The 13,351-nt window shown below is 49.6% G+C and overlaps 1 protein-coding gene across 1 annotated transcript in view; it reads left to right on the top strand.

Moving 5' to 3' along the window:
- Adamtsl3 (ADAMTS like 3) overlaps window positions 1-13,351 on the top strand; it is a 224,845-nt gene that overhangs the window by 107,992 nt on the left and 103,502 nt on the right. Inside the window, exon 7 of the mRNA XM_041662229.1 lies at window positions 3,413-3,539. Within this exon, the coding sequence (XP_041518163.1) occupies window positions 3,413-3,539 (127 nt within the window). The remainder of the gene's footprint in view (window positions 1-3,412; window positions 3,540-13,351) is intronic.

The following is a 13,351-nucleotide window of genomic DNA, read 5'->3' as shown; positions in this document are numbered from 1 at the left end:
ATGTTTTTGAATCTGTGTTTATGTTATCCTATGTCCTGCAACTTTAAACTTCCTCCTTAACTACCCCACGAGATAAGAATCGTGTCTTAGTGATTTATACTTTTAGGCTTGGCATTACAGCAGAGAATAATGTAACTGAGGCTAACATGCTTGATGCGTTTATCAGTTAGTAGTTTATCAATCACTGTAATTAGGTATCTTGGCATTAGGCGATGTCACAGAAGTTGAGAACGCTTCAGATAATATTGTAGGAGTTGCTTCTAGCGCTCTGTGGAGGCTCCAGAGAGCCAGGGTTCGGCCGGCCTCAACATCGAGGGCTCTGGCTTACACTTGATGAATCACAGGCGATCAGACCTTTTCAAATATCATTTTTCTGTGATGTTTTCACATGCTTTGTTTGGCTGTGAGATCTGGATGGATTTTAGCTCTTAAAAAAAATCAGGAAGCAAATACAAGTGCTCGGGAGGGATCCGATTGCCCAAGATTTGGCAAGGCCCCAAACACTCTTCAAAATAAGCCCATCCTCGCTTTTCAGCACACACCCTTCCTGGATGAGCAGGGAGAGGGTGGCTCTCATCCTCATGAAACGCATAAGCACTCGGGGACAGCGACATGTGAGGACAGAGCTTGGCCCAGGAAGACGGTGTCTATAACTTCATGGCGGAATTATTTCCCATGGGGAAAGTTTCGCGAACGCAGTTACTCACTGGTCCGATCCCAACCATGCGAGTATGTTTCCAGAATCCATCACCCTTAAGCGGTTCCACATGTGCCTGTAAATATCCACACACAGTCCCCTGCAGCAGGGATCCTCGCTGTCTCTCTGCCGAGAGCAGAGGTGCGTGGAGGTGCGGCACACTGTTGGGGTTCTGCTCAGAGCAGTGGTTCTAAACCTGTGGATCTTGACTCCCTCCGGAAGGCTCACATGTCAGATATCCTGCGTATCAGATTTTTACATCACAATGCATAGCAGTAGCAAAACTACAGTTATGGAGTAGCAACAAGATAATTTTATGGTCGGGGTCACCACAACATGAGGAACTGTATTATAAGGTAGCAGCAATGCTGGGCGGTGGTGGCGCACACCTTCAATCCCAGCACTCAGGAGGCAGAGTCAGAGACAGGTGGATCTCTGTGAATTCGAGACCAGCCTGGTCTACAAGAGCTAGTTCCAGGACAGGCTCCAAAGCTACAGAGAAACCCTGTCTCGGGGAAAAAAAGGGGGGGGGGGGTCGCAGCATTAAGAAGGTTGCGAACCACTGGCTTAGAGAATCGGGTTTAAAACTATTACTGGCACCATGTGCTCTCTGTGCCGTGGGGACAAGCCATTCAGCTTCAGCCATGTGATGATAGACTCCTTATTTGTAAGATGACGATAAAAGATCCCACCGATAAAAGGTTCTAAGATTGATGCAAGGAAGGAGTGAAAAATCAGGGGCAACATTTGTGGCCCAGTGCCAGACATGTGGTAAGCATCCAGTCAAAACCAGCTCGCTGTTACAGGGCTGGGGTGAAGCTTTGCCGTGTAAGCCCAAGAGCCTGAGTTTGGATCCTTCCAACTTACATAAAGCTGGATATGGCAGCTTGGATTTAGAATCTCAGCTCTGGGGAGGCAGGAGTAGGATGATTCCCGGAAGTTCGTGGGTCAGTTAAGGAAGGCAAAGACCGACACCCAGTGTCCTCTTCTGAATGTCACATGTATCTCCTGATACGTGTGCTCCCAGACTCACATGTTAACATACCTGCAACATACAAATTTAAAAAAAAAACAGCTTTCCCCAATACCTTCTTTAAAGTGATCTTATTGGGATGGAAGGGATACAAAAGCTATTGAATCCATCCGCTAGTTTAATGCCCGCCGCAGCTTTCCCACCAAGGAGCCCGGCTTGGAGACTCTCTCCCGTCTGAGTAGAGAATGCTGAAGGCTGTAGCTTTTGCTGGTGGTGATTGCACAGAGCAAGTGTAGACCCTTCCCTCCCGGCATCCTGGTGCTAGGCTGCCTTGCCCTGAAACCTTCTCTCTTGCACCTTCCCTTCAACACCAGCATTTCGGAGACACCCGCCTATAGATGTGGTTTGAGTGCCATCCAATCCCTCTTTTCTCTTCAGCACCTGGAGTGTAGAGTGATTTGACGGCTCCGCCAAGGGCAACCCACAGGCTCCTGGAGTCCAAATGGACAACAGAGAAGCAGTCAGAGTGACCCTTGGTCAGAACCCCATAGAACGTTCCATTGGTGTACTGCTCTGAGGAAAAAAAAAAAAAGGTCCTGTAACTCTTGCTAGATTGTCTGTGAAACGCACATTGGCATCTTTAGCTCTGCCTCCCTGTGGAGGAAAACGAGTCTCCGAGAGTCTAAACTGCCCAGCATCCTGTATTTTGAAAGATGCGGCGAGTGAGTCAGGATGTGTCATGGCCATCTGTCTCCAAAGTCCCCCACTTCAATGCTAGTTGGGTGACTGTAGGAAGTAGAGATAAACTATTAGACTGGTTAATATCGCTGGGCATTCTTTATGCACAGTCCTATTGGTGAAATCGGAAAGAAATACAAAACACAGCCCTTCTCCTGGAAGGAGGGTTTCACACTAACACACACCACAGGCATAGTAACACAACAAACTGAAGACAGCAGTGAAGCGTGTCTCAGAACATAAATCCTAGGTTTTCTCCTTAAGAGCATTTGTAGACAGATGGATATTGTTATACGGAGGTGGCAGCCTCAGGGTAAGAGCGGCTCGTGTTACAGAATTGTAGATGGAACGGTACAGATGAAGGATGTATCTAGGCTTCTCTGTGTTGAAGCAGATCTAGAGAAGTACTGTGGGCCCAGGGCACAGACATTGCATGCAAGAAATGAGAATCGGGCAACGGTAGGGTTGGAGAGAAAGGGGGGAGTAGGAAGGGGGGCTGGGAATGTGGCTCGGTTGGTGACAGCTGGGTCCTCGGCACTGCAGGAACCAGATGTGCTGAAGCAAGCCCGACTCTCAGCACGTGGAAGGTAGAAGCTGAAGGACAAGACAGTCAGTGTCATCCTCAGCTACACAGCAAGTTCAAGGCTGTCTGGGCTACAGGAGAGCCCATCTCAAGGGAAGGCAAGGGGGTGGGGGAGAAAGGGGGGAAAGAAAAGTCTTATGCAGATATCTGAAATACAATTAAAGGAGAGTAAAGGTGCAGGGAGACAGTTGCAACCATGTGATTCTGGGGGCCTGGGGAAAGGAGGGAAGGGAGGGGGAACTGTGGTTGGTATGTAAAATAAATAGAAAATTTTAAATAAAAAAAAAGAGTCATATAGATGATCTTAGACTCTAAGACATCCCATCGGTGACATTTACAAAGCAGTGTGCTCAAAGAGCCAGCCTATAAGCCGAACAGGACAACATCCTAAGTGAGATGCCTTACCCCCTCTTTCCCACAGATGGTGGGCTGCGACCGACAGCTGGGAAGTACCGCCAAGGAAGACAACTGTGGTGTCTGTGCAGGAGACGGCTCCACCTGCAGGCTGGTGCGGGGCCAGGCCAAGATGCACCTGGCTCCCGACAAAAGTAAGTTTTGCACCTATTGGAGGGGGAGAAGGGTGGGAGGAGGGGGAGAAGGTGGGAGGAGGGGAAGGGAAATGGGAGGCTGGGAGGAGGTGGAAACTTGTTTTTTGTTTATGTTTTTTTTTCTTCTTTTCGCAATAAAAAAAAAAGAAGCTAGAGCTAACGGGCCAAGCAGTGATTTAATTAAAAAAAAAAAAAAAAGTAAGTTTTGCAGCCCAGTTCCGAGTTACTGCAGAACAGGCTGTGTTTCCATTCCTACCAGAGCAGCGTGTTCCTCACGCTGAACTTGTCTGGGTGAAATTAACTTTGGCCGCTTTTCAGAAAGTCAGATTTCTTTCTTTATAAAAATCATTGTTATTTTTCAAGTTTCTTTTTTGAAAGTGTGTGTAAAACCTTCTTCTACCTGCTCTTTCAAGGATCCCCCCCCCTTTTTGAGCTTTTGTCATTACAAAATCTTGCAATTTTAAAAATATTTGGTAGTTAATTATTAAATAACCTAAAGTATTTTTCAAGCAAACTGGGGTCATAATTTCACCTTATTTGTCTTCTTTTGGTTGTTAACAAAACAGAAAGTGATGTAATATTTATTTTATTTTTCATTTTTGGTTATCTATTGAAGCCATCTATCTGCCTTACCATTTCATATTTTTTTATTGTTGTAAACTTTTGCGTATCAGGAATGCTAAACTTTAATCTGTCACACCTATTTCAAATGTGGTTTTCAGTTTGTTATTTCACTTTTATCTTTGCTTGTCTTGCGGAAGCAATGCTTTCGAGGCTGTATTTTTCCCGATGTTTTGTCTTCTCATTTCAGGGGTCAACTGTGTATGTACTAATGGCCAGCCAGTAAATACTTTAAGCTTGGCGGGACATAACACCTCTGTCCTGGCTATGCAAAGCCATTGTCCTATAGAAGCACGCGCGCACACACACACACACACACAGAGCTGTGTTCCAGGGAAACTGAATTTAAAATAAGCTACAGGGTGAGCTGCCCCTCAGGTAGGAGCCTGTTCTGACTGTGAAGAAGAGAGAATGTTCACGCACGTTTCCAGCCAGTGTTTCTATGTTTTTCTATCTTTCTATTTCTTAGTTATTTATATTTTATGCATATACATATGCTTGAGTATGTACATGTAACACATGTGTGCCAGAGCCATAGAAGCCAGGGCAAGCATGAGACCCTGTGGTAATAGGGGCGGCGGGGCTGCGTTCCCAGCACCCCGGCCGCCTGCTCGGCTAGCTTATGCCCCAAAATAATTACACAGACACTGTATTCTTTTAAGCACTGCTTGGCCCTTTAGCTCTAGCACTTACAGGCTAATTCTCACATCCCGATCAACCCATCTCTAATAATCTGTGAGAACCGGTCTTACCGGGAAGATTCTAGCCTAGTCCATCCTGGGTCGGAGCTTCATGCCGGGAGCGGGGCATGGCGTCTCTCTCAGGCGTATGCTCCCTAGAGGAGAGCTGTCAAGTCTCTGAGCTCACTTCCTCTTCCTCCCAGCGTTCTGTTCTGTTTACTCCTCCCACCTATCCTCTAACCAATAAAATGGGCCAGGGCAGTTCCTTTATTAGCCAATGACCTTCCTCCATCAAGACCCCTTGGAACTAGGGTTACAAACACTTGTGAGCTATCATGCGGGCACTGGGAACTGAACACAGGCTGGCCGCCAGGGCTGCCCTGAGCTGTTTCTCCAGCCCAGCTTCTGTTGTTGCTTTCTGTCTTTAAATCCTCTATTCATTTTTTTGTGTCTGGTTTTGTATAAAGTTAGGATTTTATTTATCCCTCAGTGAAGGATACCATTATAGCAATGGAGGAATGGTGGAAGAGAAGGGACAAAAGAAGGGGGGAACAGGAAGCTGGAGGACAGGAAGTAGGGAGAACAGGAAGCATGGAAAACAGGTGGACAAAAATCTTCCTGATTTATTTATTTATATAAAATATAAATTCCATATGTGATATAACACTAGAGAAAAAACCTGCTATTTTGTTCGTGTTTTGTTTTGTGTTGTTTTTGTTTGTTTTAGTTTTTTTTTTGAGACACGGTCTTGCCATGCATCCAGGCTAACCCTTTTGAAGCCTCCTGGGTGCTAAAATTCTAGGCATGCTCCATCACACCAAAGAATCTGGGCTTTATTGAGGTCCTGCTCATCTGCCATTCAAGGCCGTATGCATGTCAAGAAGTGGAGTAGGCAGAGTGGTGTTCAGGGGCCAACCCCAAAGCCTGTCACCGGTGTGGTTTATATCCAGGGTCAGGTGGAGTCATCAAAACAATTCAGACAATGGAGTGACTTGGGAGGACTCACAGATCACCCCCAAAGACAACCTGGAAGCAGGGAGTTCAAATAGGAAATGTCTTTTAAACCACTCTAGGGCCTTGGCCTGAGGGAGTGTGGCCCGAGATGGGGAAGATGAGGTATTTGTAAAGATACCGAGGAGAAGGAATTCCAGGGTCAGAGTTTGCGGTTCTTTTGAGTAAAGACTGCAGGAAGAGACACAAGACAAAGCAACATTTTCAGCTTGGGCAGCTTGTTATGCTCATGTGCTCTTCTTCTGAGATCAGGCATCCGCAAGAAAGAGTCGTCCATCTAGGGCAAGATCCCATCTCCCTGGATTTCGCCTTCTCTCAAGAATCTTGGTTCTCTGGATATTCAACCCTTTATAACCTTCTGTGTTTTCCTATAGCTGTTGAGTGTATTTTGTTTGTGGCTAGAGGCTGGTTAAGAAACATACCAACCCATCATGGTTGATGGGAAGGTACCCTTACAAGTGGGACTCGGTCATGAATGTGGTTGGGTCCACCCAGAGAGAGCATGTAGAACATGAGAAAACCACGGACTGCCCACAAGGAACTCCAACATTTAATCAGAGAAGAGGAGTGGGTCAGTGAACACAGAACTTAGCAAGAACACAGTCACAGAAGCCAAAGGAATGGGTCACATCTCAAGGAAGTTAAACGCTCTTGTGGAGGTGGCTGGAGTCCAGGACTGCCCCTCCCCTGTTTCTGGCAGTTTGAGAATGTCTGTAGTATCCCTAAGAGCGGCATCTGTGAATCTCAGACATACGAGCTTGATCACAGCGAGCTGATGAGGGAAGAGAAGATGAGAACAGTAGAAGGGTTTCCCAAGGGGAAGGAGGGGATAAATTCAGGGCCCAATTGGAGTGCACGATGGAAAATGACTCATGTCCCATCCTCTCGGCTCTGATTGGCTCCTCACTAGGTAGAAGAGTTGGTCACTGAGAATAAGGGCAGGGAGATGTGGTCACTAGGGGGAAGATGGAACTCACTAATGACAGTAAGAAGATAGAGGGATCATGGTGAGGGTCAGGTAAGGTTGGAAGCTGAATTCATGGAGGTTCCATTCCGTGGACCTCATGAAGCTGGTGAGTGACAGCTGGCGTGTCAACAGAAATGCACGTGTGGCAAATGTCATGAAATTCAGATCATAAACTTCAACATTAGACGTGTCCTCTGAGAAGAAGTATGGACTGATGGTCAAAGCTGGGGAAGCTGCTCTTCGCACTTTGTGGTGTCTTCCAGGACTCCAGCTCATCTCTCTGCACGTCCTGGGTGGATGTCTTCATTTGTCTTCATGGCTACAGAGTTGAAAGTTAGACATCACACCCACCTCCAAGATAAAAATAGCTGGTAGCAGACGCTTTCTTTCAGTTCTGTGTCCTTTATTCAGAAAGAAAAGTCGCCTCTTACGGCTTCTTGTCACCGACCAGAACTTTAGCCTCTGAAACTATTGCTTTTGAGGGGACAGAAACCAAATGCTAGGTATTCCACCCATCATTATCACTGGTACCAAGACAACATAATACCTTATGATGATCAAAGTTCTCTTCAGACGCATGATGTCATTTCATGTCACTAGGTCTCTTGCATTCCAGCTTTGATGCTGTCAAACCCATTCAAGACCAGAGATGTTAAGAAACATCTCCACCAAATCAGTTCTAGAAAACAACTTAAGAAGGAGTTTTAAGAAGCTGCTGATGGGTGTTGGGGAAGGATCACAGAAGGCTGGGCTGGAGGAGAAAGCACAGCTGGAAGAAAAGCCCAGAAAAGGCAATTTGTAGAGACAGGCTGTCCCGTGAAGGGCTGTGTGTGTGGAGGCCATGGGTCGCCATCAAGTGTCTACCTTGACTGCTTTTAGTGTTTGAGACAGAGTCTCTCACTCAATCCAGGGCTCACCAATTCATCTAGGTCAGCTGGCCAACGAATCTCAATGATGGACCTTTCTGTATCTTCAATGTGCTGAGAATCTTGACGTGGACACTCTGCTGTCTGGGTCCTGGGGATCTGAACTAGGGTTCTTATACTTTTGTGGCAAATATTTTATTGGCTGAGTCGTCTCCACAGCCCCTAGTTTTTCACTATTGATGAGCCCCTCTCCTCTCCTCTCCTCTCCTCTCCTCTCCTCTCCTCTCCTCTCCTCCTCTCTCTCTCTCTCTCTCTCTCTCTCTCCCTCTAGGTCTAGATCTTCCTGCCTCTCCCCCATCCTTTTCTCCCTTTTTTCCTCACTTCCCTCCTTTCTTTTCTCCTTTCTCTCCCCTTTCCTCTCATCGACTGTCAGCTTTTGGAGTATGGATCCTTACAAGAATCTGTTGAAATAGTTAATTGCTTTTAAAAAGAAAACAGGGTGCAAAGTTGGGTGGGGTGTGAGTGGGTGGCCTGGGAGGAGCTGGTAGAGCGAGGGACATGATCAAAATATAATGTAAGAAATTCCCAAAGAACTAAGGAAACATTTCCTTCAAGTTATATGTTTTCTCTCCAGGAAAATCTCTCTGTGTGTGTATAAGCCCCAAATTTGTGATTCTGGCTTTATTTTCTCTTTTTCCTTTTGTTTGTGTGTGATATGTGCACGTACTTGTACATGTGCGTGCAAGTATAGACACTCACCTGGGCACGTATATGCTGAGGCCAGAGGAGGAATTCAGAAGTCCTGCTTCGTCATTCTCTTCCTTGTGCCCTTGTGACAGGGTCTCTCACTGAACCTGGACCTGGCCATTTACTCCCTAGACTGGCTGGCCAGCAAGTTCAGAGACCTTCCTGCCCACTTGGGACGCTGCTAGTTAAGAATCCCAAAAGTGTCCAGTGTTTTTGCTCAATTTCTGTACAGAAAGGAGAGCCAGGGTCCTCAGGCAGATACTTTGCCAGAAGGAATGGACACTGTGGTGAGCACTGGCGCTGTGGTGAGCACTGGGGCTGTGGTGAGCACTGGCGATGTGGTGAGATCTGGCGCTGTGGTGAGCACTGGCGCTGTGGTGAGATCTGGCGCTGTGGTGAGCACTGGCGCTGTGGTGAGCACTGGCGATGTGATGAGATCTGGCGCTGTGGTGAGCACTGGCGCTGTGGTGAGATCTGGCGCTGTGGTGAGCACTGGCGCTGTGGTGAGATCTGGCGCTGTGGTGAGCACTGGCGCTGTGGTGAGCACTGGCGCTGTGGTGAGATCTGGCGCTGTGGTGAGCACTGGCGCTGTGGTGAGCACTGGCGCTGTGGTGAGCACTGGCGCTGTGGTGAGCACTGGCGATGTGGTGAGATCTGGCGCTGTGGTGAGCACTGGCGCTGTGGTGAGATCTGGCGCTGTGGTGAGATCTGGCGCTGTGGTGAGATCTGGCGCTGTGGTGAGCACTGGCGCTGTGGTGAGCACTGGCGCTGTGGTGAGCACTGGCGCTGTGGTGAGCACTGGCGCTGTGGTGAGATCTGGCGCTGTGGTGAGATCTGGCGCTGTGGTGAGATCTGGCGCTGTGGTGAGCACTGGGGCTGTGGTGAGCACTGGCGCTGTGGTGAGCACTGGCGCTGTGGTGAGCACTGGCGCTGTGGTGAGATCTGGCGCTGTGGTGAGATCTGGCGCTGTGGTGAGCACTGGCGCTGTGGTGAGCACTGGCGCTGTGGTGAGATCTGGCGCTGCGGTGAGATCTGGCGCTGTGGTGAGCACTGGCGCTGTGGTGAGCACTGGCGCTGTGCTGAGATCTGGCGCTGTGGTGAGCACTGGCGCTGTGGTGAGCACTGGCGCTGTGGTGAGATCTGGCGCTGTGGTGAGATCTGGCGCTGTGGTGAGATCTGGCGCTGTGGTGAGCACTGGCGCTGTGGTGAGATCTGGCGCTGTGGTGAGCACTGGCGCTGTGGTGAGCACTGGCGCTGTGGTGAGCACTGGCGCTGTGGTGAGCACTGGCGATGTGATGAGATCTGGCGCTGTGGTGAGCACTGGCGCTGTGGTGAGATCTGGCGCTGTGGTGAGATCTGGCGCTGTGGTGAGATCTGGCGCTGTGGTGAGATCTGGCTCTGTGGTGAGCACTGGCGCTGTGGTGAGATCTGGCGCTGTGGTGAGCACTGGCGCTGTGGTGAGCACTGGGGCTGTGGTGAGCACTGGCGCTGTGGTGAGCACTGGCGCTGTGGTGAGCACTGGCGCTGTGCTGAGATCTGGCGCTGTGGTGAGATCTGGCGCTGTGGTGAGATCTGGCGCTGTGGTGAGCACTGGGGCTGTGGTGAGCACTGGCGCTGTGGTGAGCACTGGCGCTGTGGTGAGCACTGGCGCTGTGGTGAGATCTGGCGCTGTGGTGAGATCTGGCGCTGTGGTGAGCACTGGCGCTGTGGTGAGATCTGGCGCTGTGGTGAGCACTGGCGCTGTGGTGAGCACTGGCGCTGTGGTGAGCACTGGGGCTGTGGTGAGCACTGGCGCTGTGGTGAGATCTGGCGCTGTGGTGAGCACTGGGGCTGTGGTGAGCACTGGCGCTGTGGTGAGATCTGGCGCTGTGGTGAGCACTGGCGCTGTGGTGAGATCTGGCGCTGTGGTGAGCACTGGCGCTGTGGTGAGATCTGGCGCTGTGGTGAGCACTGGCGCTGTGGTGAGCACTGGCGCTGTGGTGAGCACTGGCGCTGTGGTGAGCACTGGGGCTGTGGTGAGATCTGGGGCTGTGGTGAGCATTGGCGCTGTGGTGAGATCTGGCGCTGTGGTGAGCACTGGCGCTATGGTGAGATCTGGCGCTGTGGTGAGCACTGGCGCTGTGGTGAGATCTGGCGCTGTGGTGAGCACTGGCGCTGTGGTGAGATCTGGGGCTGTGGTGAGCACTGGCGCTGTGGTGAGCACTGGGGCTGTGGTGAGATCTGGCGCTGTGGTGAGATCTGGCGCTGTGGTGAGATCTGGCGCTGTGGTGAGCACTGGCGCTGTGGTGAGATCTGGCACTGTGGTGAGATCTGGCGCTGTGGTGAGATCTGGTGCTGTGGTGAGCACTGGCGCTGTGGTGAGATCTGGCGCTGTGGTGAACACTGGCGCTGTGGTGAGCACTGGCGCTGTGGTGAGCACTGGCGCTGTGGTGAGCACTGGCGCTGTGGTGAGATCTGGCGCTGTGGTGAGCACTGGCGTTGTGGTGAGATCTGGGGCTGTGGTGAGCACTGGCGCTGTGGTGAGCACTGGCGCTGTGGTGAGATCTGGCGCTGTGGTGAGATCTGGCACTGTGGTGAGCACTGGCGCTGTGGTGAGATCTGGCGCTGTGGTGAGATCTGGCGCTGTGGTGAGATCCGGCATCTCATTCGCTTGGAAGCCCACATGCCAAGACTAAGGCTAAAGGTAGCATGCTTGCGTGAAAGCATCATGCTTCCTCTTCTTGATTCTTTCTCTTGGTGGCCCCATCCTGTCTGCCGTGGCTCTGAAACTGGCCAGCTGAAGCCAGTTTGGCTGGGAGTTCCCTGGGCCATATGGAAGCACTTCCCTTAATCACACTCTGCACGAAAGAAATGTGGGAAACGAAGCCACGGCTTCCCTGAGCGTGCATCCCTGAGGCCTACAGGATCCTTGCAGCTCCTAAGCCCACGTCTTGCCAAGCAATCACTCCTGCCTTCCCCGGGACTCTTCTTGAGTCAAGACATGGCCAGGAGAGGCTATTGGCATAGCCCCGCACTAGATAAAGTGCAGAAGGCTGCATGCAGGATATCGGTTCCATGGCGCAGTGCAGGCAGACCCAAGGTGTAAGCCTGGAGCCAAAGCCTTAGCTATGAGAAAAATCAGAAATGAATCCAGATACAGCACACCAATTTCCTGTCCGGAGTCAGGCGGGGACTGAACTAACAATGAGCATAAATAGATTTACGTGTTGGAAAAGAAGCTGGAGGCCACTCAAATTCCAGGGGAGAAAACTCTGGTGGTCTTCAGTATAAAACAGTAATTAAGTAAAATGTTTTAAATGAAGAGGTTGGAGAGATGGCTCAGTGGTGAAGAACACTTGCTGTTCTTGCAGAGGAATTGAGTTTGGTTCCTAGCATCAGCATCTGGAAGCTTACAACGGTTTGCCCCTCCAGATCCAAGGAATCCAAAGCCCTTGTTTGGCCTCTGAGGTAGATACACACACACACAACACACACAGAATAAAATAAAATCAACCTTTAAAATACAAATGAATGATATTTTAAATGACTAAAAATTCTATACATGTACAAAGTAATTTTGGGGTTTTGTTTGCTTATTTTAAAATAATGAGTTATTTTTAAATTAAAAAGTAGTTTATGTATATGGGGTGTTTTGGCTGCATGTATATCTGGGCACAACATACATGCAGTTCACTCTGCAATCAGAAAAGGATGCCAGATCCCTTAGAACTGGAGTTAGAGACTAATGTGTGCTGCCATGTGGGAGCTAGGAATCGAACCCAGACTGTCAGGAAGAGCAGCCAGTGCCCCAACCACTGAGCAGTCTCACCAGTTCCCAGTTTGACGTTTTGACGTGTGTATATAATGTGGAATAAGTCAAGGTAATTCACATCAGAACCGCAACAGTGAAGCTATCACAGATACCTGAGTATGGACACATACTTGGGGACGTCCATGTCCGTCCCTTACTTCAGTCTCATCCACATTAGGGCACACTGAGGCGAGTAAAGAAGCCCAGCTCATCTGTTCTGGGCTTGCCATCCACTTTGACAAGGGATAACTTAAGTTTATTGTACGGTGACATCTAAGGCCAGGCGGGGATGCCAGTTCCTCACTCAAGTTTGGGCATTGGTGATGATAACCAGACCCTCAGCATCCCAATGCTCACACTCTAGGTTGGGTGGACCACGAGGCTGTCTCACAGTGTAATGTGTATGCCTTTTCCTCACCACACACTGCTCATGGCTCCTTTGATTGGCACTTCCAGAGGTAACCTGCAGATTTAACATGATCCAATGCGAGGAAGACCGAATCTGAGATTAGGGGTTTGCTAGCAGATAAACGATTGATTTTCATTCCTCCCCCTTCTTCCCCTCCTCAGCGTTCTGTCTCCCCATTCCTCTTTCTGGGACACTTGATCTTTGCCTGGTGAAGGAAGAATCAAACACAAGTTGTTGTTACTTTGTAAAAATTATGTGTGTGTGTGTGTGTGTGTGTGTGTGTGTGTGCTTTGCCTGCCTGCATGTCTGTGTGCACCACGTGTGCCTAGTACCTGGGGGGAGTCAGAAGAGGACATTGGATCACCTGGAACTAAAACTGGGTGGCTATGAGCCACCATGTGGGCACAGTAGCTCTATGCAAGCTCTACACAAAAGCAGCAGCGTTCTTTAGGACGGAACTGTCTCTCCAACCCCCTCCCATCCTCTCCACCCTGCATTGCCAGTTTTGGTGGCATTGACCCCTATCATTCATAGAACCTACCCGTGGCACAAAACAAATAGCTCGGAACTGGCAATTCAAAGTTAGTTCTTGCTGGCTTAGTCTCATGTTTCTGCTTATCTTCAAGCTTCCCATGGAGAGTGAGAAAAGTGGCAGGTGGACCTGGCTGAGAAGGATTATCATAGGTTATGTTTCCACGGCAAAGCAGGTAGACCACAAACT

Source organism: Microtus oregoni, unplaced genomic scaffold, assembly GCF_018167655.1.
Source record: "Microtus oregoni isolate MIOR12 unplaced genomic scaffold, Mior012 000000F_ref0000247, whole genome shotgun sequence".
Lineage (NCBI taxonomy): Eukaryota > Metazoa > Chordata > Mammalia > Rodentia > Cricetidae > Microtus > Microtus oregoni.
This window is presented reverse-complemented; position numbering and strand designations above follow the sequence as displayed.